This window comes from Ostrea edulis, chromosome 1 (assembly GCF_947568905.1).
Source record: "Ostrea edulis chromosome 1, xbOstEdul1.1, whole genome shotgun sequence".
NCBI lineage: Eukaryota > Metazoa > Mollusca > Bivalvia > Ostreida > Ostreidae > Ostrea > Ostrea edulis.
The window spans coordinates 112084739-112112235 of record NC_079164.1 but is presented as its reverse complement, the minus strand read 5'-3'; the positions used below and the strand labels follow the sequence as shown (position 1 = coordinate 112112235).

Below are 27497 nucleotides of genomic sequence, written 5' to 3'. Positions count from 1 at the left end.
ACCAACAATTTAGAAAACTGTAGGAGCGGTTCCTTTACGATCAGTATCAGTTGCAAGAAAGACACAACGCACGAACAGGTGACGGACGCATTCGATGAATTTGTGTCCGACAATCATGGATTAAAAAAATCCATTAAGATGGCTCTTCGCAAAAACAAATATTTACTTGAATCTTACCTAGATAAGTACGACAATGATGAAGACGAGGAGGAAGACGACGAGGAGGAGGACTAGTCGATGCGACATAATCACACCACTGTGTACCGAGAAACCCACTAATGAACACTGGCTTTAAAAACTTAATTCATTCAAATATTGACCTGCATCTACTTGAAGAAAAAAGCTACATCAAATGACATTTTCATCTGAAATATGTAATAAAATAAAAGTTGTAAACCTAGAAAAATGTGTTATTTTTTACAACATTGGCATTACGAAGCAAACTCACATAAGAAATGTAATGAATCCTCAGGTGGTAGGATCCAATACCCTGAAGTTATCAAGAGCGGTTCCTTGTCCTAATTGTCACACCTCGTTCTATCTTCAGATATTCGCTAGCTAACATGGCACAGAAACAAGTCGATTTAAAGAAAGCTAAGAAGACCCTCGATCAGACGCAGCAAGAATACATTGAGAAGCAGCTGGAAATGGCACAGAACACGGACTTTCTCCCTAGTCAATATCCTACGGACCAAGGCCTGGGATTTTTCTTCCCCGATTCGCAGGATGCTACGGGACTGGAGTTGGGTTTATACAATAACCCTCCCATGAGTAGTGAAGTTTCACCCATGACCAGAGCCGATTTTGCGATCATTACGACCACACTGGACGGTATTGTCAACCGTATCAACTTGTTGGCCGACGAAATCGCCAATCACACGGAGGTCTTGGTGAAAAAACTGGAGGAAGTAGCAGCGGCTAAATCCCGTAAGGAACCCACCAACAACGCTTGTTTCACCTGTGGAGAAACGGGACATTGGTCGCCATATTGCCCGTAGAAAACCACCAAGAAAAGTAGAGTGCGACCCGTGCTACAAGTGTGAGCAAGTGGGACATTGGATTGCGGACTGTCCGAAACAGAAGGAGGTGATTCCTCCCATTCCTACTTCCAACCCTGAACCACCCAAAGAAGAACCACCCAAAAAGAAGAAGAAGCCTGCCGCAAAGAAACCCAAATACGTGTGAAAGACTATTAAATTGTGTAAAATTGTGTGGACTTTAAAAATTGTGTTCAATTGTTTTTCAAATTGTGTTTATGTAAACTTTGAATTGTTTATTTAATAAATGTGTAAACTTTAAACCGTTGATCTTCTTTAATTAAAATATTTCTTTAATTAGAATTTATCGAAAGGAATATCAAAAGGAATATCAAAACGTTCACACGCTATCTCCTCAGATTTCCCCTTCTAGCCAGCTTGACCTCGCAACCTGGTCAGCTGGACACCTGGCCAGCTCGACCCCTGCTGACCATTACACTCATGTGAATACCTCCACTCCAAACTACATTCAGATGAACCACCCATTGCCCCGCACTCAAAACTGCACTCAGTTGAACCACCAATCGGACCGCACTCAAAACTGTACTCAGTTGAACTCCCTATCGAGGCGGCTTATACTACTGTCCCAAAATATGATTGTACGTGATCTTGCAGATATAAATAAATAAACATAATTTGAAAACAATTCAAAGCAAGTCAACTCATTTTTAGGAGAAATCCTCATTAAGGGAAAACAATTATGCGTTAATTTACTATGCTTGTAATTTCAAAATATTCCACTCTGGATTTTTCTTTTCATTAAGATACATGCACATCCGAACAATAAAATTGTTTACCTCCATTGTTAAATCTGCATGATGCTATTGATATGATTTACAAGTACCTTGTACAAAGATGGTTGTACTGCCGTTCTTTACATCTTGACCCCCGCCATTTCTCAGACAGTAGACAATCCTGTTATGAACAGGATTTAGCAATGTTAGTTTGAATTTCCATGGAGTCCCAAAATCACACTCTATGTATGCATCTATGAATGCAGTATTGGTGTCATTGCTACATGACTGGAATCCTCCTCCTCCGTTACCATACGAAGTTCTATTTCCCTCACTGCTGATGGAAAAGAACTGATATGCTCCACTAGTCTGGCCTGATTGACATGTCAGTACTAAAGCTTGTCCCTCTCTGACTGTGGCAGGACTCTGTGGAGTCAACCTTATATCTTGACCTGCAAAATATGATAGAACAGAAATTGAAATAGGAAATGTCTAACGTTATATTCCCAAGGAGTGCTGCACTTTCGAAGTCGAAAATCAAGTCAACGAAAACTTATGCAAACGTTTGTCTGAGCGTAATACCGTGCAAAGTTGCACAAAAGGAATTAACAGTGATTGGTAATATTACAATTACAAGTAATAATGTTGAAAGTGAGAAAATATAGGATTGTATCGATTTTGACCATTTCGCCGAGTTATGTCCCAATATTGAGAAAAAATTATTTGATTGTGAAAAATTGCATTATTGGAAAAAAATTCCAAAATTTTGATTGTCAAAAACTGCATTATTGAAACAAAATAAATCAAAGTACTGAAAGTACTGAAAAGCGCTAAGCTGAGTTCATGAATTATGTATGTAATGTTAATGAGCAGGAACAACATCATTCACAACAACTAATATTTAAACTTATTACTGTGTTCGAGTTTGATAGTGTACGAAACATTTTTAGAATACAACTAAAATAACACAAATCAATAGTTTGATACATAGATGTATGTCAAACAAGAAAGAAAGGAAACAAACAAACAACTGGACAAAATAGAAAAATACGCATAATTACATCAGCAGTTTTTTTTTCTCCTTATATAGTTTCGGAAACTACGCAGCAGTTTTTTTTTCTCCTTTATATAACTGGTACCGATAAACGGTACTATTTTCAATGCCAAAAAACCGTTGATTTTTCCCAATTTTGAGACTAAAAATTCCCAATTGACTTGCTGAAAAATAGACCGCTGGCATCGTAATTTACTTAGTCTGAAACGTTGTATGAGTTAATCAAAATGTTTATTTCCGGTATTAAATCGAAAGTACATATCATGGCAGTGCGTATGTTTTGTACAGCTACGACGATTCTAAAACGAGCCTACTACAATTCCTTATGTCTCACAACAGCAAATATTACCGTAAAAAGTTTGTAAAGAGATGAATACTTCTTGTTTTGTTCTCTTTTTTCCTTTTCTTTTAGTTGAAATCAGTTGCCGATACATTGGTAGAAAATTCCCAATTTGTTCGATTTTGATGCTATTTTTCCCAATTGAATGGGAACCGTACCAGTACCAGTGGGTAGGGAAAAAACGCTGTTAACATATACTAAGTAACAATTGTTACATATATTCATGAAAGGTGAAGATAATGAACAGTGACCAATCTCATAAATCCCATAAGCAATAAAAAATAGATAGTTGGGCAAACACGGACCCATGGACATACCAGAGGTGCCTAGGAGGAGTAAGCATCCATTGTTTCAAAACACACCAACATAATGATACAGGTCTATGAAACACATTACATCTATTTCATCACCTTACCAGAAATCATTTCAAGGTATACATAAACATCAGAGATGACAACGGTTAACCGATTAATCGGTCGGAAAACTCGCAATCGGTTACAAATTTCATAGCCGGTAAGTCGATGCTCTTTAAAGTATCTGTAATTTGTTTACGTTTGTAATTTTTTTTTCCTTTCAAAAAGAAAACTAGATAACATCTGTAAATCTGCAGGACTGATAGCTAATTAGCAAGACACGCCCACTTTCAAAACAAATGCCTGTAACGTAGTCCTTGTCACCAGAGTACTCATCAAAATTTAAGTGTCCTGAAGATTATGAAAAACTCTTTATATGATGTTGTTAAAAACAATGGCTACTAAAATAATTTTGGTCCCACCCGGAACTAAAACCCTGTCCTTGGATCATGAAAAAACAAAGGACGTTATTGGCTATATACAGCCGATATTTTTTTGATTTTTTCAACTTTCATACTATGCTTAATTATTCTTTTTATTTACACAACTAGCATGCAATCGGAATTTCTCGAATGTCTCGCGCATTCGACATAGATCTCGGGTGTAATACGATGGCATCCATGAGCGAATTTGATGCATTGCTAACTATGACGTACGTAACGTAGTGCGGTAGGCTGTGACGTCATAATTGACCATGCATCAAATTCACTCATGGATTCCATCGTCTATGTCGAGTGCGCGAGTGTGAATATATTCTAACGATGAGTTGTTTAGCGGAATCTGTTGATTTGAAATAAGATATGAATAAACTTTAACAAAAACAAATACTTTTGCATGTAACAACCAGATTTATATTTTGCATGTTTAATTATCCATTATTTCAATAGAACAGAACGATAACACGTATTAGCAGTCTTTGTAATGACATTACTTAAAAAAACATATTTCCAATTCAACGACAATGTTCATATCAATACAAACCATCAGCATTTATATCAAATATACGCTGTAATGAAATATATGATCTACAACGACTTGTGGATAGTTATGTTGTAGCATCAATAGTCCATGCATGTTTCAGTCAATCAATCAATAATTCACTCAATATTCTCAATAAATCAATCAATCAATATTTCAATCCACCAATGTGTTAATCAATCAATATACATGTATCAATCAATCATTCAATGTCAATAAGCCCAATTATTGGCCACGGACCTGGACTGAAACAAAATCTGTGGCAGGCTTAGCAAAATTCGGCGATTGTCTATTATTGACCACTGACACCTCGTAAATTCGTAGAGCCATGACGGTTCGTGAAGGTGGAGAGTCGAGTCACGTTGACAAAATGGATCTGAAAATACACAAAAAGAGAGACAGCAAAAACGCAACAAGGATGGTATGCATATATGCTTAGAAAAAGGGGGAGGGGAGGGAGGGTTTGGATTTTCGTTGACATGCAACTAAAAAAGGACTGGCAATTAGCTCTTGCGCACTATATATACACAGGGGTTAGAAGGAGGGAAAGCATCATAATAGGTATTTGGAGGGATAATGTCAAAACCGCGCAATTCAATTGATTGCAAGAGTTATAGTAAATCGTGGCTATCTAGCTAAACTCACCACTTGGTCTGTGTATACAGCAAGGTAAGTTCCTCGATGTAGTAGATAGCGAGTCAATAGCTTGAGTCGATTAATCCCAAGGGCAGCGGTGTATTAGGAACTGGTCCGTGGAACACGTCTGCTTTGGTAGGGAAATCAAATTGTCAATCAACTCTGGTACTAACAGTTCACACTGTACTTCCGGTTGGTATAGATGGCTCAACCTAAGTTGAGTCGCCCAGAATTACTAAAGTTATGTTTCTTTACCTGAACAACAAATACTTCTTCTGTTCATTTTAATAACAGGACTTAACTCATAGTGAGTTAAATCGGATTAATATTCTTCTTTCATTATCAATATGGTGTCGGTTTTTGGCAAACAATATGAATTTTAAAAGAGAAGGAATGCGGAAATCGGCTGTTTTTGATACGCAAAGTCAATATTTTGCATGTTATAGAACTGGAAAAAAACACATTTGCATGCAACAACCAGATTTATATTTTGCATGTTTAATTATCCATTGATATTCTTTTTTCATTATCAATATGGTGTCGGTTGTTGTCTGCAATCAATATGAATTTTAAAAAAGAATGAATGCGGAAATCGGCTGTTTTCGATACACAGTCAATAGTTTGCATGTCATAGAACTGAAGCAAACTGTTCCATCATTTAACCCCATAAACTTTTACTTACTTTGCGAATTAATAAGTATGTCCAGTCAAACAATTAATGCTTTACCTAGTTTGCCATAGAAATCTGCACATAACATAATAAAGGTAGACGATGTCTGCCTTTTGAGTCAGGGAGAGGGATAAAAAATCTGCCGCATGATGAATGGAAATTATTCTACTTTCGTTTCTAATGCTCACGGGAATATGTTCGGACGTCCTGTCTTTTCAAAATAAAATTATTTCAGAATAAATTGAATACAAAATCAAATCAAAGACACGCATAGACCTTCAATAACTCGAATTTGTTTTCTTTTTACAAAAATCGGACCAAAATTCGTTCATTTTCGGCAAATATGGGTACTGATATGTTATATCGCAAGAGCTAGATAGTTGGGATGTATGTTACTTTTTTCGCTAAATTTTACACTACCTTTAATACAAGTATATCAAATATAATGCATACAACTTATTGTTAATAATATTGACGTTTTTAAAACGCAGTTTTCTTACATCAATTTTAACGTACATACACTGTACATACACAATATGTATGTATAATACATATGGTGCATGTTGAAATTAGATATTCTACATTAGTATATTACATATTGATTCCAAAGGTTCTTAAAACGTTTTCAATTAAATAATAAAATAACAGCAAGTCATTATATATGTCTTCCAGTGAGATGTGGTTTCTTTAAGGTAGTGATTGCATGGGTCATTGAAAATTAATTAATCTATGAATTTTTTTGATTTTTACATATTTTGTAGTTGACGGTAGCTCTAACTCATTATGAAAGTATGATATATGGTTTTCACGGAAATTGTGACGCTACGGTTGTCATAGTAATCCCTCTTGTTGACTTTCCGTAATAAATGGTACAGGTATTTCAGATAGTGTTTAAAAATGATACAAAAGGGGTAAGGGATACAAAATTTATATCAAATTGAAGTTAAAGCCTTAAATAATATATGATTTGTATTAATATGTCCATTTATTTATTTTCATATGAAATAGAAGCAGGGTTGCTTATGAGCAATTTCGCAATTTTTAGAAAGCAATTATTCCCCAAAGCAGACATATGTTCACCCCCTGAGGAATAAATGACCATTTTTTTTTTTTTTAAATATGTTTTAACATATGTTAGGAGGAAGTTTTCCTAAGAGTATCACTATTGGTTTTCAGGTTTACTATGGCGCTATGATCACTATAGTTACCCCCCCCCCTCCTTACATAAATGCTGCAGGTGGTAATTACAATAGATATGCATCTTACATGCATTTATTTCAACTCATATTGAAACTATGAAAATGTTTTGATGTTTGTTATTGAATTTGAAGCACCTGTGATCGATTCCAAACTTTGACCATTGTTCTGGCAGATTTTTTCTCTCTATATCACATATGCAATAGATGCACATTTACAGGTACACATATATAACAAAGGCAATTGGGCAGGATGTATATATATATACATGTATAGATATGAATATTCAGACACCCCTCCAATTTTTTTTGACGGGGGGGGGGGTGATGTTGACCATTCCCTTGCTATGGGAACAACTTAACCAGCCTAATGACACTTCAGCTTTTACCAATCTTATAAAATATATATTATATGTGTTGTGAAGATTGTTACTAAAAGTTTATATTAGTATCCACGATTAGGAAAACTGGGGTAACCGTAAGGTGATGTAGAAGAAATTTAGTACTCTCTCTCTCTCTCTCTCTCTCTCTCTCTCTCTCTCTCTCTCTCTCTCTCTCTGTGTTCTGGATAGGCCTGGCCCGCACATTGAAAAACGAAAATACATGCATGATATTTATGAAATTCATTTATTTTAAAAGGTATCTTGTAGTAACAAATACTGTCTCTTGGAAACGGACACGTAGCATCATTTTTCGGAAGGGGGGGTATCGAAGGATAAGTTGATAGTTAATTAGCAAATGAAAAAAAAACCTTTCTGTCTGATCTTCGAATTCTTAAATCCTTGGGGAAGGGGGGGGGGTCATCCTTTGCTACAGGGGTTTAATTCATAATTTTAAGCCTATTTTTTTCTCATTCAACATTACTATCAAGAATATGGGGGGGGGGGGGGGGTCCCTCAATATATCCTTATTCGCATATGAAAATAACAGATCATGATCATAAGGAGAAGGGGGTGAGCGCTCATCCATGCAATTCAATATTTTAAAGTTTACACTTTTCAGTGGCGTAGCTACATTGTAGCACTGTAAACACATGCCTACAAATATTTTCGTTGAATTTTTATTACATATTACGAAAGATGTCCTCAGCTTCTGAAGGGCTGCCAACCCCCAGACCCCCTGCTTACAAATATTTCAAACCTAGCTACGCCACTGCTTTTCTCATTCAAAACTACTATAAAAAAGAGTGGGGGATCACCCAATATATCTGTATTCGCTTATGAAAATAACAGATATTGATCATTGACAAAATAAAATGGGAACCCCCCCCCCCCCCCCCTTACGATTCTAAGGGCCTGGGAAAAGCAGTTAAATATACCATATTGTCTACACACGTACTCAAACACCTTCCCAGAGTCCATTTGAAGAATAGCTGATACTTGTTCCGGATATATACATACACATTTGATGTGTTTACATCAGTAAAACTAGGCAATGATAGATTTAGACTGAATGTTGGTGTATGCAATGACATACCCATCGACTGATGTAATTTTCATTTATCAAAGATGAACACGAGAGAGAGAGAGAGAGAGAGAGAGAGAGAGAGAGAGAGAGAGAGAGTCAGTCAGTCAGTCAGAATGAACTGACCTTGAGGTTGTTTCAGTGGACCTCGACCAAAAGTATTTCCACCCTTAGAGAAGTTTCTTTAAAAAGGGGTTGGATGTTCAAGTAATCGGTTTAAGTTCCTGATAATTTCAATCAAAGCTTGTTTAAACAATAACATAACATTTTATTATGTGAAGTGGTAGACAAGATCTATTAATGTTCCCCATCAGTCCCTAGTCTAAAGTACGCAAATCATTAAAAGCCTTTTTAAATGGTCAATCACCTCGTATGTCATACTTGTCTGTTTACAATAATTGGTATATCTTAAAATACACTTGATTTCTATTACATCAACACAATTCAAACATCTCACAAATGCAGATTTCCTGTTAATAGTGTAATATTCCGGAAATTTATCCATCGACCATCTAGGTTCTACATTGTAGTTTTCAATGTAAACATCCGTAATTTAGTCACATGACCTAACACTATAAATAAAGCGCGAAACAATTGTCGTCAGTCAGTTATTGTCGAAGCCCAGAGCGATAAGACGTGGTGGACAAGATTAACAGTAAGTTGCAAGCAATAAAGTGATTTACTGAGAAAGCCAGTGTTTGATTCCGTACGTTGTAACGGTGTTAGAGTGGAGGCATTAAGGCTGTCCTTCTAATAGGCTGACCTTAGTAATAAGAGGCCTGCCACTGTCGAGGTCGACCATATAAAGGCTAGCCACATAATTCGTCTGTCCTGTGTGCTGGACTTGACTAACGACCAGGCTGTTGTTCACAGTGTCTGCCTGAATAAGGCTCTACAGTGTGCGCAGCGGTTAAAGGGCTGTCACTTGTACTGTGTGTCCTGAATAAGGCTGCAGTACAAGCGTTAGTCCGATGTCAGCCAGTCGTTGGCTGAGGGTGGTCATACCCATTGTTAAATTGTTTTGATATTATAAATCATTTGGTGAACCCCTGATCTTTGTATGCTGATTGACTTTCCTTGATTTCTTAGTAATTATTAACCTGGGTAGGGTTAGGCGATATTTGTATATATCTGCAGGCCCAATTTCTAATAACATTCCCAATTTTATTTTATCAATGAAAGTTGCTATTCTAATTACACCCCGAACCCTTGAATTGACAAGGCACGAACTTTGATAGCTTTCTTGCGTATAAGGAAATACGTTACAATAGTCCTTTTTTGTATACTGATGTCCGAATACCGCATAGTTATCCGTTTACGAAAACTTGTATATTTTGAATTTAGTGTGATGCAATTGGACTTGGACTAGTTTTATTTTATTCATTAGTTCTACGTTTACCCTGTTCTTTTGTTGTTAATCCGTGCAGAGTTGCGGTGGCTGTTTCATTGAGTACACGTGTTCTTTATATCCAGCTCGCATTTTGTTTTTCGGTCATATTGGCCAATATTTGTAGTGCATTGCCACCAAAAGTTATATAACTAGTCTCAGAAGTGGGATTCGACCAAGATTCTCCCCATTTGGACGATTTTGGCTTAGATTTTGGCGTTTGTTGAAGCGTGAATCGACATACGTGTTTGATGGTGTACAGGGTGCTGACTGGGAGCTGCTGGAGGTAAAACGTCGGCAAAAATATTGAATAATAAAAAAATCAAACGGTTTCATTTTGTTTAAGTTATCAAGTAATTCATTTCGGTATACGATATATCTATTCTTAGTGCGAGGAATTTACATGTACTAACGGTTCTCATGGTACATGGTGTTTGTGAAAGTAGACCGTGTTTTAGAAATAAAAGTGTAGACTAGAGTAAAACAACGAAGATTGATAAACTTATTGATTGACTAATCATAAATAAATTCATAACATTTTTTTTAGTTTGTGTTAAAGGAATTTTTTGATGGTGTTCATTGCGATTACTAACATTGTATGATACTTGTTTTGTTCACTGCGAACAGTGTTACAGCGAGCTGATCCTGGAATATAGACACATAGTGGTAAGTGTAACGCTAGAAGAGGCACGGGACATACCCGTTATTATTTAAAATATCCGACAGTAAAAGTCGCCTGTAACCGGTCAGGAACAAATTGAGGATAGAAGTTGGCTTCACAAGATTCTTGAGTCCTTTAATGCGTCTTTCTAGAAATTGCTAGATGACACACCCAATTTTGATTGTTCCTCGTTGAATCAAGAGAAAGATTCCTCCATGCCTGTCAAAATACCATGTTTGCATCAATCTAATCAACATGTGTACCTTGGTCATCAAGACTACCCTTGGGGGCAGAAAAAAAGAATCGAAAGACTACAAGCACTGTTCAGGGTGTAAACAGCCTCCATTATTGTAGAGGTACTACGAGACTGTTGGGTGCAGAAAAACGCACATCCCCAGTGCGGAAAATGGAAAAGATATGGCTTAATTTGGGAGGATGACTGCGACCATCCAAACTGGTAGTCATAAAGTCTGCTGTACAGGATTCAGTCTTGACTGGGATGGATGTCAATAAGTTTTTAGATGACGTTATCTTTTCTGGGCAATGCAACCTCCGTATTGGGAAGGAAGTTATCACAGGGACTGTGAGCTATGACGATGGAAGTTCCATTTGAAGTGCAGTTCTGGTTGGTGACAATTGTTGGTTACCACCTGAGAGCAAAAAGGTCACTATGGAACGGGATGGGCGAGGCTACATTCCAAATAACAAACAAGAATCATTCATTCAAACAAAAAAATAATTTATTTACAACAGAAAGAAAAAAATATAGGTAATTGATAACGAAAAAGCCGCAGACAATCGCAAACCAATCACACACCTAAAAAAAATAATATTCACGATAACAGTAACTATTATATATAGTGTATGCATAAAAATCAAGCAAACGAAAACCCGGGAAAATTAAATTGCCAATAGAATGGATCGTTTTTGTTTCACCATAAGTTACATCAAACCGTAGATGTCACACTCAATCCAGTCCTTCCGGGCTTTATATCCAAAGCTGGGAATGGTATAGGATGCCCGAGATAATCCACGTTGATATCATCACCATTGCCATCCTCACAATCATCATCATCACGATGAAGTCACCATCATGATCATCATCATCGTTGTCATCATCATCATCGTCATCATCATGCTATCATCATCGTCACCAACATCATCACGGTGAAGTAACCATCACGATCATCATCGTTGTAATCATCATCATCACAGATATGACGTAACAACATTGATCGATTCATAAATCGTATGATCCCGGCAATTAATGAAACTAAAAATAGTGAATACGTATAACATTGTTGTATTGTGTTTCGTTTGTAAGTACAGGTGTAATTTGTTTGCAAAAATGGTGTTTTGCAATATGGCGGATCAAACTCCTGGTCATTTACTTCCGCCCAGCCATTTAAAAGAAAAGGACGCGGGTACGTTAAGGCAGGTTATGAAAAACTTTACTGGGATAACATCCGCGGAATAACATGACGTCATAATTGAAATAAGTATATCACTAAGTTTATATCAAATCCCGATTTTATTTTTATGTAAGTTTTTTTTATGCATGGAATAAACCATACAGCTACTAAGATCCAAAGAAATGTTATACTGCTGTCGTGTAATTTGTGTCTGATCAATATGAAAGTAAACTAACTATACATCGAGTGACGTTGACACATGTTAAGAATTTATCAAAGTGTGCCGTGTAAATATCAACAAAATGTGGAGTATTTGAAATATATGACATAGGATATATATGTGAAACGCTGATAATTTATTGATAATAAGTTGATGGTGCTACCGTTTGAGCGAGCGCAGCTTCATGTATGTACATATTTTGTAATGTTCATGCTTTGATCAGGTTCAATTTAAACAATATCTATTTGCCAAATACTCATTACATGAATTTTCTCTCAGGCTTTTATATTAAAAATCATTAATGTATACATGAATGTGATTGAAATATTTTTATGCTATATATTTTATTTCTGCTGCCTTCACTGTGACTTAACCTTTGATGCGCGACCTGTTCTCAACTGTATGCTCTCAGCTTCTACTTTCCTCTTCCTACTCTCAATCTTTTCAAGTTAATAATTGTAGGCCTATGATAAAAATACCCAAACCTTTCAAGTTTGTTAAACTATGTTTTAAATAAACAGAACTGCCTTTAAATACAAAACGCATTTCAATATAATGAAAATTTAAAAATAAATGGATAAATTCAACTATTGGGCATATATTTGCCCCCCCCCCCCCCCCCCCCCCATGCGAACCTATCTACAATAAATGAAATTCATATGATAATCCCCTTGTACCAATGGTATGTTCCAAAAGAGAAAATTAGAATAATTTCTATAATATTGTATATAATCCTAGTTGTAACACAATGATGAAATATTTCAGCATTCACATATAATCATTGAATAAAATTGCAACACCATTGATTTCAGCCCCTCTCCTGGAGTGCTGTTGTTGTGAGGATACATTAATTAAGATTAATTCACAAAACTAGAATTAATTAAGGATTTTTCAGACGTTGTAATAGCAAGTGACATGGTTGGTTATCATGAGGGAGAGGGGGGAGGTGTCATAATGATTCGTGTTAAAAGGAAATGGAATTTATTATTTTTAGTCGCGGGGAAAAACCCAAAGATTTTTAAAAAATGTTTTAATTCACTTTTCAATCCGACCGAATTCCATCGATTTTTTGTAATTTCTTAAATAGCACTAATTCAGTACCTATGATCCGTCACATATTCTAACAATTTTTTAAAAAGTTAGTCTCCCTTTTTTCTTGTTAGATTAATGAATTCCTATTGAGAATTTAGTATTTTAATCAGATTTGTGGTTTGCAGTCGATTATACACAATTTGTATTCGATGCCAAATAACGTATGCCTAATGTTTACGTATATTCAATATATTGTCCCGGTAGTATGACTTTTACAAATGGAAATAACAAGTACCGGTACGTATTTAGATCCGCCACTGTCAGTCTTATTATGACGTACGTCAAAACGTAGACGTGACGTCACACATCATCTTAGCCTGCCTTTCATAAACATAGCACTTCGTTAAAAATTTCGCTTAATGATGCACTGAATTTTGGAGCAAGGAGGCCATGAGATTAGGATGATAATCCACGCAAGTTCACAATCACATTCCAAGGTGTGACTTTGCGAGATCTCAGCCATTTTTGACAAGGGACTTCTGGGATTGGCGTCAAAAAAATTCCTTGTTAGAGGTTTAGATTTAGCTCGGATTATTTCCCGCGCTCTAGTCATTAGAGCTTGCAGTACGAGCTAGCGCTTAGCGATGGCTCGCTGCGCTAGCTATTATGAAGGTATGTTGATTTCATTCATTGGCAACTTTGTTTAACGGGGAAAACATTCCATTTAGCATGTCGATCCGATTTTCCTCTGTCACACACTGAAATAAAACTGCAAAAGTAGCATATTAGGCCGCATACTTTTAGAGACTTTCTATACACCGTGTGAAAGGTCATAAACTAATGTACACAGTAATTACTGATAGAATCGTCTGTTAAGAAAACTTTTAAAGAAAACTGAATAGCATCGGTGCAAAATGTAAAACATGGGTTAGATGGTTTCGTGCTTAAATGTTTAATAATTATGTCTTACTGAAAGTGGTAGGATTCTATCAGTAATTCTGATAAACTATGGGTGTTTTACCGTCATTATCGCCAGTTAGACTAATATTTAAATCCTGGGGTAATGTGCTACTTTTCCATTTTCTATTAAGGTACATCCATGATCTATTTATAACAGTCATGCAATAACGTCATACGAAAGCGCATGTTTGTCATGTTATGATACAAAATGTTCTCATGTAAACAACCAAAATCGTTTTTAAAAGTTAATAGCTCCCTCTCTATGTGTAGGACATATTTTAAAAATTATGCAGTTTACGTGCATAAATTGAGCATGACCTGCCTTAACATACCCGCGGAACACCCGAGAACAAAAATGAAATAAAACAGAATAAACATTCGGTTTACAGGTACATGTAGTATATAACAAAAGCCATGTCAAAAATATCTATAGAAAACTCTTATGCTATACACTCTCTCGCTACTATCACACCTGATAGCAAATAAAGGTAAAGTGTCCAGTGAATATCAGCCAAGGTGACATTGCAGAACAAAACTTAAAAGTACATTGTATGGTACCTGTAAAGTGCGAAACGAAATCGAAACGAAACGAAACGAAATCTACCGAAACGAAACGAAACCTACCAAAATGAAACGAAATCTACCTAAACGAAAGGAAACCTAACGAAACGAAACCTACCGAAACGAAACAGATTGTAAAACCCAACTCTTTTAATTATACTAATTTCAGTGGGTTTCGTTTCGGTAGATTTCGTTTCGTTTCGGCAGATTTCGTTTCGTTTCGGTAGATTTCGTTTCGTTTCAATTGCGTTTCACACTTTACAGGTACCCCTATACGAGGGGTGAGATCGCCGGCGTTGGATCCGCCTTTGGGCATAAATACATGTTTCAGTAATTTTTGCTCTAAAGACAAATATATGTATACATGTGGATATTGTGTATTTGTATGTAGTATATCAAACGGTGGACTCTGAGTATGTCCTCCCGTTCTCTTTGTAATTTCTGCTTCCTTTGCTCATTAGCCTTTTGATTTTACAAAATGCTGACCTCCTCCTGATATTATTACATTAAATAAATTCCGTTTTCCGTCCCGTTTTCAATTCCCCGTCTTAGCAACACCCCAAATGTATAGAGTTATATTTATACTCACTACATACATGTATCAATGATAATTTTTAATGATACATGTATATATATCTTACCGAATTGAATTCATATTATATGGTATACTATTTAATTTTTTCCATTATTGAAAGTACTCGCACCTCAACAGTTAGAGATAAAATAAGAGGTTAAGAGCTCTCCCTGCTTTCAACTTTCTCAGACACCAGCTTCTTCAAACAATGTATCTATGCCCAAAGGCGGATCCAACGCCGGCGACCCCACCCCTCGTTTAGTGTGTTTCCCCAGACCTCTGAGACTGTAACCTCCGTTCTGAAATTTATGGATCCGAAACTAATTGTACATAGTATTTAATCCACCTCGGATATGTACTTGGTGCTTACTGACCTCCCCCTTTCAAACTTTTAAAACTTTGTATCAATCAAGCTGAAAGCCTACATCAAAGGGGAGGCGAATTTTATTTATATGTGATAACTTTCACAGGGGCCTAAGATACCATTTTTAATTATTATAAATAAAAGAGTTCAGTTATACAATATTTTTCGTTTCGGTAGGTTTCGTTTCGTTTCGGTGTGTTTCGTTTCGTTTCGGTAGATTTCGTTTCGTTTCGGTAGATTTCGTTTTGTTTCGATTTCGTTTCGCACTTTACAGGTACCCGTACATTGTACCACAAAATATACTACAAATATAATGCAAAAAGTACTCATCACGGTCAGTTATCTGTGCCCAAGTTATACGTTCCTCAACTAACATTGAATTCTTGAACGAATGCAAATATTAGTCTGCTGTGACAATGTACCCGTCTGTCTTACATGACGGCTCTGCTGGGAATGACCCGGTCACTATTGTCCGATCGTCACTGAGCTATTCGCAGAGAATTATGGGTAGTTTTAATTTCAAGGACGCATTTAATATGGCATACTCGTGATCGTTACGCACTTCCCCCTTAGTAAAAATTATCGTACATTTTTTGTTCAAAACTAACAATCACTGAGTGTTAGAAACAGTAACTTTTTAATATTCTAACGTATTTACACTTTAATGTATGTACATATCTTGACATGTCTATTTTACTGCTCATTGGTAACTTAGGTAATCTTCGTCTACGTTTTCACTATTCCTCCCATATCAATTGTTTCATATCGCCAATCTACTTTAAACATCGTAGATTTTTTCCACTGCATGAGACGTTTGTTATACTTCATTGGAAGAAGAGCTAGCACTTTATCTCCTTGTGCCATTGACGATTTCTTGTTTTCTTGTTTTAGTACTTTCTGACCTTTTCTAAATATTCGTGAGCTATCTTGAAAGTTTCATGAAGATGTTCTATCAAATCCAATACGTATTGATAAGTTGACATGACCTCCTCATTTTGGAATCTCTTTAGTCCACAAATCCTTCAGAATTACAATGGGATCACGTGCAGAAAGCGCATGAAGGAAATCAAACGGTGCAAAACCAAGGTTTTCGGGGGTACCTCTATGTAAGCGAAAAGTAAAGGGTTAACGTAATGTATTTATCCCAATCCTTAAGTCTTTCAGAGCACACCCTTTTAAGCATCTGTTTCAGTGTTCCATTGAACTTTTCTACAAGTCCAATATACATAGGATGTTAATGTGTGGTCGTGAATCGTTTAAAGGACAAGAGACGGCTAACTTCCTTCATCACGTCCGAACTCATTTGAAATCTCTTTAGTCCACAAATCCTTTAGGATTACCATGGGACCACGTACAGAATGCGCATGAAGGAAATCAAACGGAGCGAAACCAAGGATTTATTGGGATACTTCTCTGTAAGCGAAAAGTAATGGGTTAGTGTATTTATCCCAATCCTTAGGTCTTTCAGACCACATCCTTTTAAGCCTCTGTTTCAGTGTTCCATTCAACTTTTCTGCAAGTCCATTACACATAGGGTGATAAGGTGTGGTCGTGATTCCTTTAACGGACAATATATGGCTAATTTCCTTCATCATGCCTGAAGTGAATTGAGAACCTTGGTCCGTGAGCATCTCTTTTGGAACTCCCACTCTACTGAAGATATCAACTAGCGCCTCGGCAACGCGTTCCGTCTCAATTCCAGGAAGTGCAATGACCTCTGGATAACGAGTGGAATAGTCAACACGTGTCCAAATGTATCGATTTTCTTTATTGATTATTGGTTGGAGAGGTCCAACTATATCAATTGCAACATGATGAAAGCTCCGTAATTAACTGCATTTTGCCAAGAGGTACAACAGGTACTTTGCCCTTCTGAATTGTTCTTTGGCACACATCACATGATGCACAGGAACGTTCTAATATGCGCCTGAATTCCTGACCATTAAAACTTGGATATAAATTGTTCAGTCGTGTTCGTCACGCCAGATGACCAGCCATTAGAGATTCGTGTGCTATTTTCATCGCCATGTCCCTCTATCTTTGTGACACCATGAGTTATCTATAAAACATTCCATTTGACACTTTGGACTACTAAATTCTCTGAATAACAATTGTTTCCGTTCATAGATCTTTGAAATTCCACCATCACTGTAATGTATTATTTTTTCACTTTCTGCGAAGTTTCAGAATTTTTTCAGTGTTTCATAGTTTCGCTGTTCCCGTATCATATCCTCTGGTGATGCATCCCGAATTACTTCTGGTACTTTCAGAGGTTTGTAAGGTAACTGGTTTGTTTTCAGTTGCGCACGAGCTTCGACTGCTGCCATGTTTTCCGTAGAAAGAATCCATGACGTCTTTAGTACATGAGGTTTTCTTACTCCTTAAATAGTCCCAAGAATATGATCGTATGAAGGAGAGTCAAAACACCAAGCATCGACAGTGCCGGTAAAGTATCCACTTCAACTCTTGCCACAACATCTGGTCACTTGCATCTTGTCAGTTGTTCCTCCGTTACCACGTCTTTGCGAATTACGGCACCACTGTATCCAGTGTCTTAGCGCAGTCACTAGTTTATCACCAACACATCCTTTCACAACTGGCATGTTCGTTTCAATGGCAACCGATGACCCGTCAACACATGGTAAGTCACTTTGTTTCTCAAGACTAGCCGATCTTTCACCTTTACCGGCTTCCAAAGTTGCCCGCACGTGAATATATATTAAATGAACCACGTTGAGAATCACTATTTTGAGAGTATTTTGGTGTGGATTCTTGTTTCCCAGCTCCACTAACTGTTTTACTAGATAAGACCTGGTAACTACAGTTAAATTATTTATGTCCATCTTTTCCACAATTAAAACACTTCACTCCTGATCCAGCTTAAGTAGGCTGTGTTTGTTTATCGGCTTGCGTTTTCTTGTCAAATACAGGTTTCCATGTGATCGTTGAATTGTCCTCGCCTCCGCGAAGTGATCTGCGAATCCTGCCATGATTATGTAGCAGATGACCGAATGAATTATCGTACAACACAACATATAGTTCGTTAGATTTCTATCGAATGAATAATTTGGAACAATATCTTGGAATAAAATAAGAGATAAATATTTACTTTAGAAGTTTAACACGAACCAGTGTGAAATAAAGGTAATTTAGAGCGTAAAGTCAACTGAATTGAAGACAAGTAGAGCGGAGTAAACTACATTTGTGATGTGATTTAGTCGCGGTCAGCGATGGAGAAACTGTGGCGTTGACGTAGCCTACTAAGTTGAAAACGCAATTACTGAACACAAATTTCGACAGAAATCAAAAGATCTGAGAGAAATGATGGAGGTTAGATTGATCGAGTTTACGATAAGCTCTTAGTCAGATTTTTTGGGGAAAATAACGGCATGTTCATTGTTAGGACAGGTAGTTATAGCCATGCACTGATGTACGAGACGCTCCGAGACAGTATGAGAGATCTAGACGAAGTGCAGGTAGGTTGCTTCTTTTATTTACCTTCAGTGTGTGTAAGAGAAAATAAAAACGAACTGCCAGAGTTTGTGTTTACTTAAGATATTTCTGATAAAGGATTTTAATGAACATTCGCAGCGGTACCCTGACATGAACATAATGTTTCGAGTCTCCAAACCAGTCTCACCCATGCCAAGTCAGCAGTGATGGCAGTTGCCCATAAAGCAAATAGGCTTATAACTCTGCCTCCATTTTTTCGTTTCCAATATCAAGGTTATTTTATGAATTCGCCATACTGCCGAAGTTGCAGTTTAGGCATAGTTGCAGACGTATTTAAACCTGTTTAAAATGAAACAAAACGGTATGTTTAATATTTCTGTTTTATTAATTAATAAAACTATTGTCTGTTTTCAAAATAAATTCTGTATAAAAATGCTGATAGTTTTGTTTCTGCTATGATGTCATTGCAGAGACGGGTCCAGGGTTTTCGAATGGGGGGGGGGGGGCACATATTAAAGTCAAGTATTAGCCAAAATACTAAGCCATTTTGGGTGCCAATCATGAATGTTACTCACATTACTTCTATTTTGTTTTAATTTGTGGCAAAAAGGGGAAGGGCTTCCAAGTCCGCCACTAGATTGCGTTAGCAAGAAGCCCCATGAAAGTACCTGACTTTTGAAGCGGTGATTATATTCATATGCAAGAATGACTGATCACGTTACAAGAAATTGAATGTCGATATAATATAAGGATGTGCATAAATATATGAGTATGATATACCCTGAAGCTTCAAAGAGCTATCACTGAAAAAAGTAGGAAATGTAAATATAAATGTATTTATAGACATAAGTATCGATCAGGTAAATATAACAAAGGAAGAACGTATGGAAGCCGAAAATCGTCGTATTTAAGGAGTGAGTGGATACTCTTTTTTATTTTCTAACCATTTATAATTAATAGTTCATTTAATATCAATTATTTTTTGTTCTCTTTTTCCGTTTTTCCATTATATATGTAACGTTTCTAGTGATAATATAAAAAACATTCTTAAACAAAAAATCATTTTGGACAAATTGAACATTGCATCGGTTCATAACTTAATCATGCATACAAATATGTCACGGAAAGGTTTCCGTATATTATGCTAGAGTCGAAGTCAACTGTTGACTGTAAGTCAGCCCTTTTCGCAAAAGTCCATTAGTACACAGACGTCATAACTTATTTACAAGAAAATGTGTCTGTGTTTTAAGTGTCTACATACACTGTATATGTATCGCAACTTTCTAGTCATCTGTATTATCACAACACATCAATTAAAGCCACGCCGGAAAATACTGTCAGATAGTAAGTAAGATGTTTTAAATGATATTACTTACCAAAGCAGTGAGGTAGAATGAGACACATTAATGAAAGGGTTCCATATGCAAACAACGGACACAAAAATCCCGCACTCATTTTGTCAGGTTATTTACTTCCTCATTCTTCATTGAAGTGTATGTAAACATAGTGTACATGCATAGGATTTTATCTTTAAGGGGAACTACTACACCAGAGGATATGGATGGAAAATGGAGGATATGTGCAACAAGATTTTGAAATTGAAAACTGTGTAAGTAGAAAGCAATTTAACAAAAAAAAATATATATAAATCCGCGATCTACTCATTAACAGTCGACAGGTTAACCGACTGAGCTACGCAGCTAGGCGATCAAATTTAAAAGGAATCTACAAATATTGTTGACATTTATATTTTCTTTCATGTTTCAAAATAAAGTCAGTCATTGTGACGATGTACATTTAGTATAATAGATAAATACATGTAATAGTGTGGTGTATGTATTTAACATTGGAGTGAATGAATGCGCCTTTGTTATCTTTTTGTTATCTTTCTTTCATCAAACAAATAGCTATTGATCGGTATGCTGTGTAAATAGAATGTTTAAGAGTACCGAACTACTTCTGTTTAAAAAACATAAAGCGTTTTAGATATAAAGCGCCGTGGAAGATCAAAACCCCTGGTAATACTAGCTGACACTATTTCAATTTTAGTTTACCCACAAAGAAGCACGGGCTCTAACAGAATGGTTGGTGTACCTCGGATTATCCTTCGATATATCAAATATGTCTCACATGTACAGTCGTCAAAGAGTCAGCTTTAGTACAGAAATGAAAATGCGTATACCCAAATTAATGATTGTTATGTTCCATCGAATAAATTCTTCATTCAGGTACTCTACAGTACACGACACGAGTTTTATGGGTGTTCCACGCAACGCGGTGGAACAAATTTGCCCCAAACACGGTGGACCTTTAAAATTGTCGGCACCTTTGAAGTCCTATTTCTTCCGCGCGAGCTAGACATTGAAGTCCACGGAGGATCTCCGTGTATGCCACCGCCCATCTCCGTGGATGTCACCTGTACCTCTGTCGATGCCACCGTGTGCCACCGTGTACCTCCGTGTGATAAAACAAAGAAATAATTTTCGAAAATGATTCACCCAAAAAACCTTTTCTCTTGGCCAACATGCATGCCCCCCCTACCCCATTCATGATTTAGAAATTAGCTATAAATCATTCAATTCTTGTAATTGTTGTTTAATGATACGTTGGTATTTTGGGTACATATCCGTATGTAGACTTCCCTGCAGACGTTCACACCTTTTTATGAAGCGCCCCAATTCTCGACATCCTGTATATAAACACCTGTGTTATTCCCACCACTCGTCGGTACATTGTTTCACGGCACGTGCAGCACAATTTCACCAAATAAAAGAAGGGTCATGAACAACGACAATCACATGCCAGTAATTTCAATTTGATAAATAGCAGCTCAAAGAAATGTGTACCATAAGCAGTGGTTTATTTTTAACTTAAGGTTTTCATTGTAATTAGGAATAGTTGATTAAGGTCTGCTATATACATGTTTACATTGGAGATGAATTTCATTATGTACTCAACTGTGATGCAAGTCACAGCAGGTGTGGCACGATAAAGATCCATCCCTGCTCAAAGGCCGCAAACGCAGAGCATAGGCCTAGATTGTGCATCAGCATTTGTGACGTCTCCATATGAGCGAAATATTCTCGAAAGGGACAATACACAACCGATCAATTCTTTATTATAATTATTGTCAAGTCAGGAATATTGCATTAAGACTAAATTTCTCGTCCGACAGTTGGATATGAAGTTGCTTAGATACCATAACCGTACGTTGCGAATTGTATCTCCTCTGAGTCTCATAGAAAATGAAACATATTTTGTTTACAGAGAGTGTTTAATCGGAATGTGATGAATATGTTAGTGATTAAGTAAAAAAAATCTAATCTAAGAGTGCAACAACGCGAACGAAAAGTCCAAAGAAAGAACTGAGTATCAACTTCACCATTCAGAAAATGAAATAACAATATTAAACATCTATCAATACGCCAGTTTCGAAATAAGAGCTCGCCTGTGTAAGAGGTAGATTTAGTAAAACTTTAAGTGCCTAAGTGGGACAGAGTGAACCTACAGTCAGTGAGGAAGACGATGACATGTATTAAAAGCGGCCTCTCTTTAGATATCTAAATGTAAGAAATGCAAAATACTATCGAAAGAAATGTTTTATTAAATTAGAAACATAACAACGACATATTTGAAAGCAGTATTCTTGATATGATACCTATTACCAACGAAATTCGTGATATAATAAGAATTCCATGTATTTAATTATTCCTTGAATACTTATCACTTATTTAATCTGTGTATCAGTTGAATTCGGGTGATGAAACAGCGTATGAGAAAAATACATTTACTTATGCAGTGATGAATATTCGTCCCACTCCCGCATGTGAACAAGTTGTTTCGCGCCTTACTATGTACGAGAGTTATTCAAAGGGAAATAACTCGAACATATCTTGAAACTGACGTATTGAGTTTGTATACAAAACAGTTAATATTATGAACGTATTGATCTTATAATTCTTAAGACTAATAGTTACACGTATCAACATTCTGCTAAAACCATTTAGTAGGTTGATCAAATTTAACTGAACATATTCTATTGACAAAAACATCAAAAGGAGTATGCATAAGTTCAAAACTTTAGATAGTTCTCCCCATTTCAATGATATATAAAATTGTCATACATTATGAGCAATATGCGACGGGTGTAAAGAAACAATACATGAATATTATGTGTGTTTAGATAATGTATAGGTGGTATTATCATTCAGATATAGTAAAAAAGTAAATAATTATTTTTTTTCAGAAAGACGGCTACATTCGTTTAAAAAAAATTGAATAACTTTTAAAAGTCCTAACATTAGTACATTGCAAAGAAAATCATTCTCCGTAGTATTAGATGCACATGCATGACAGTAGTTTGTTCAATACACAGTGCCTTGCTGTTAAATATTTTCACCCACGAGCACACAACCAGGAAAACAACAAGAAATCGTAAGTATCTTCTAGAGTTCACATGACTACCACGTGGCTAGTTCTGAAATGAGGTGTTGACGTACACATCAGTGGGCGTTACCTCATTTGACTAGTTCTGAAATGAGGTGTTGACGTACACATCAGTGGGCGTTACCTCATTTGACTAGTTCTGAAATGAGGTGTTGACGTACACATCAGTGGGCGTTACCGTCTGGGAGTTGTAGTAAGTCTGGTCTCTCTGATCTGGAAAATCAACTTTTATTTCATTGATATCTTTTATTGTTAGAGTACATATCAAAGGAATTGTGAATGATCAGTTATCTTTTTTGAATAAAAATAACATGAACATAATCATACATCCGATGCCCAAAAATTGAAAGTAGAAGACATGTAGTAGTAAACTAGAGCGCGACATTAGATGAATTAACATGAAAGTAATATAATGATGTAACGAGAATTTCCGTACAAATTAGTAAAAAAGAGAAATGACAACAGAACTAAAGCGTATCACATTACGCTCAACAATTGAATTTAACTTGTATTCCTGATAGGAGTTATGTTATTGTTATTTTCACCTTTCATTGTCCTGAATTTGTTTGATCAGAAAATGTAAATTAATTCCATTGCATGAATGCGATTGGGATCGACTTCACCTTGACAAGTTAGAACTTAGTTAGGATATGAGTTTAACCCAGTCCCGTTAAGTTCAAAATCACGATTTAATCCTGAATTTTCCAATTTATTTTAATATTCAATTTCATTGTTTAGAATGTATTATATTGGGCATTTTATTAGCTAATTATACTAAACGTCACGAGAAGGTTGCGGGATTGCAAATCTCATCCATGTTTTTTAATAAACTTAATTAGAGACCAATGATCCCAAAACACACCTGGGTCACTTTGCTCATACATAAACCGTCCTTGAACTAATTTGTCAGGTTTTTTTTTTTTTTTTTTTTTTTTTTTTTTTTTTTTTACATCGCTCTGATTTTTTCTATTGATATGGAAATATCACCAACTGTTTGTGAAGCGCCATCAATTGCGATTGATGCATGGCGCTTTTAAAAGGCTTTAGCAGTGAGGGTTCTTTATCATGGCAACGTTTGCCGTGACAGGGGATGTTAGTTACTAAAGCCCACCGTAAAGACTTGCAACTCTCACTGCTAAATGTCGAGCGTTTGAAGAAGAAGCCGTGCCTTTAGATTATCCGTCTTAGCTGAAAACTAATAACGGTTACACAATATTCCAAGTCCTGTTGTTGAACCACCATATTTTATATTATTTACGTTACATGGTGAAATAACATATTTTTTGTGTTGTTTTCGTTAAATTTTAATTTCATATAGTTTTCTAATGGGTAACCTTGACTTTTTCTTCGGTTACACTTACAGTGTGAACCATTTTCATGTAGCTCTTTCTACCTTTCTAATTATTTTGGCATTGAAGTTCAAATGAAAATTTGATAGCGCGTTGCTTCGACGAGATTACACAACCAAGGGTACCATAATTATTATTTTATCATTAATATGCATATCCGATGTGACCGTTGGACCACGCGAAGCATGAAATGGTAATTGGCGTTCTAAGTGAAAGTCATTTATGCAAGAATTCAGTTAATTAAGTACGATAAATATTAAAAGTGGAAATAGCCTTTCACTTGAAAATATTCATTGTCTATAAAATTTGCCTTGTGCGCAACGCTCAGTAATGTCCAAATATTAAAGAGGGAACATATGAGGAAAATTACATAATCTGCATATTCATTTAACACTTGAAATATAACGCCAGCCGAGAGAGCATTGTGACATCATATTTGTCTTTCCAAGTCAAAAAATAGAGACAACAACAATATTTTCCGTTTGTAAATAAAAGACAACTTATCAAAGCACTGATACTGATAGTACTGATAGACAGTGACGTAGGTTGGGAAACACTTAGCTAAGGTGACCTTAAAGTAGTAACTCCCTGAACGAGCAACTCTCAACAGTAATTCATTTTGTAATAATAATTCAGTTATGGTAAAACAAGATAAACGAGTTCATAGAGAGTTTATTAGATCATAACATCAATGAATATTTGTACAGTATTATTGGGGTTTCATTAATTAGATTACTAAATTTCAAAAGATACTTATTTATAGGTGAATATGGATTTCACAAGAGTTTGGAACTACCTTAAGTCATATGAGCATGTATAAAAAAGTAGTAATCTTCGGATGTGGTGGAGGGGGTGATAAACATTCTTTCTCTGGGAAGAATTACTTTTTTCTCTAAACATGACAATTCCCTGTGCAAAACACCCTAAAACTGAGCCCCTGGCCTGTAGGCCTAACAAAGAAATATTGGGTCCTGTCTTGTTTACGCGGTGTTGTATATCAAGTTCAATCGACGGTTAGTGTTAATAAACTACTGATCAGTAACAACAACATAACATCGTCACTACAACTTGCACACGTTGACAGAAAAATGACTCAAAAAATCGTCGGCACAATAGTAGTGTATACAAATGGGTTCGTTATAATGGGAACTTCAATCCCGATATAAATATATTTAAAACATCTTATTCTACCTTTTCCGTATGATTATCTACGATATTTTGGTATCTTATTTTTCAAAATGAAAATGAAAGGTGAAAATAACGAACAAACGACTCAAAAAATCGTCGGCACAATAGTAGTGTATACAAATGGGTTCGTTATAATGGGAACTTCAATCCCGATATAAATATATTTAAAACATCTTATTCTACCTTTTCCGTATGATTATCTACGATATTTTGGTATCTTATATTTCAAAATGAAAATGAAAGGTGAAAATAACGAACAAACGACTCAAAAAATCGTCGGCACAATAGTAGTGTATACAAATGGGTTCGTTATAATGGGAACTTCAATCCCGATATAAATATATTTAAAACATCTTATTCTACCTTTTCCGTATGATTATCTACGATATTTTGGTATCTTATTTTTCAAAATGAAAATGAAAGGTGAAAATAACGAACAGCGATCAATCTCATAACTCCTATAACTAATACAAAATAGATAGTTGGGCAAACACGGATCCCTGGAAACACCAGAGGTAGGATCAGGTGCCTAGGAGGAGTAAATATCCCCTGTCGACTGGTCACATCCGCCGTTAGCCCTATTTCCTGATCATCTAAACGGATATTATCATTAATTAAAACAATGTATTTAATAAGTTAATGCACAATTATTGTATTAAAATTGATTTTAATATCCTATTTTTCCATTTACCCCGGATTTTTTTTCAATATATTCAAACTGGCCCTGAACCCTATATCATGATCAGTTAAACAGACTTATCCATAGTCAAAATCATTGTGCCGAGAACGGCCTAACAATCGGCATGAAACACTTAAAAAAGCATATGACCCAATGGTATGTTGTATTGGCAAATTAGATTGTTATAACGATCATAGAATTTGCGAAATGTGGACTTTAAACAAGACTGACGAAACCCCTCCACCATCAAGTTGTTTGTCAGTAGCCTGCTTCGATCTAAACACTGACCATACACAGAACAAGCTTCTCCGTATCGAATCAGTTGAGATAAATAAACACCATATGCAGGTGATAATGGAATATTGCTACATTCACTGACTTGTTTCATACCGATTGTTAGGCCGTTCCTGGCACAATAATTTTGACTACGGATTACTCCGTTTACCTGATCAAGATATAAAGCTCACGGCGGGTGTGACCGGTCAAAGGGGGTACTTACTTCTCCAAGAAACGTGATTCCACCTCTGCTATACCCAAGGGGTCAACATGCATTTTTTATCAATTTTTTTCACTTTTCTTACTAGCAGTAAAAAGAAAATCCTGAAAATACCCTTTTTATACATATTCCTGTGCGAAACATTGAACCTCTGCTCTAACCACGAGGGATAAGGTGTGAAGAAACTTGAATACATGTATATATAGATATGCTTTAATATTGATGAGGGATATCTTTAAAAATACTCCGATCT

At 36.1% G+C, this 27497-nt stretch overlaps 2 protein-coding genes across 2 annotated transcripts in view; both read right to left on the bottom strand.

Annotated features, from left to right (window-relative positions):
* Positions 1–20608, bottom strand: part of LOC130048698 (cell adhesion molecule 4-like) — a 66134-nt gene extending 45526 nt beyond the window's left edge. Inside the window, exons 1-2 of the mRNA XM_056145723.1 lie at positions 20463–20608; positions 1882–2223 (exon numbers count right to left, since the gene is read on the bottom strand). Coding sequence (XP_056001698.1) covers positions 1882–2223; positions 20463–20541 — 421 coding nt within the window. The 5' untranslated portion in view covers positions 20542–20608. The remainder of the gene's footprint in view (positions 1–1881; positions 2224–20462) is intronic.
* A 1476-nt stretch (positions 20609–22084) lies between these two features.
* The window catches only part of LOC130048696 (hemicentin-2-like), a 169074-nt gene continuing 163661 nt past the window's right edge, over positions 22085–27497 (bottom strand). Inside the window, exon 18 of the mRNA XM_056145717.1 lies at positions 22085–23745. Coding sequence (XP_056001692.1) covers positions 23697–23745 — 49 coding nt within the window. The 3' untranslated portion in view covers positions 22085–23696. The remainder of the gene's footprint in view (positions 23746–27497) is intronic.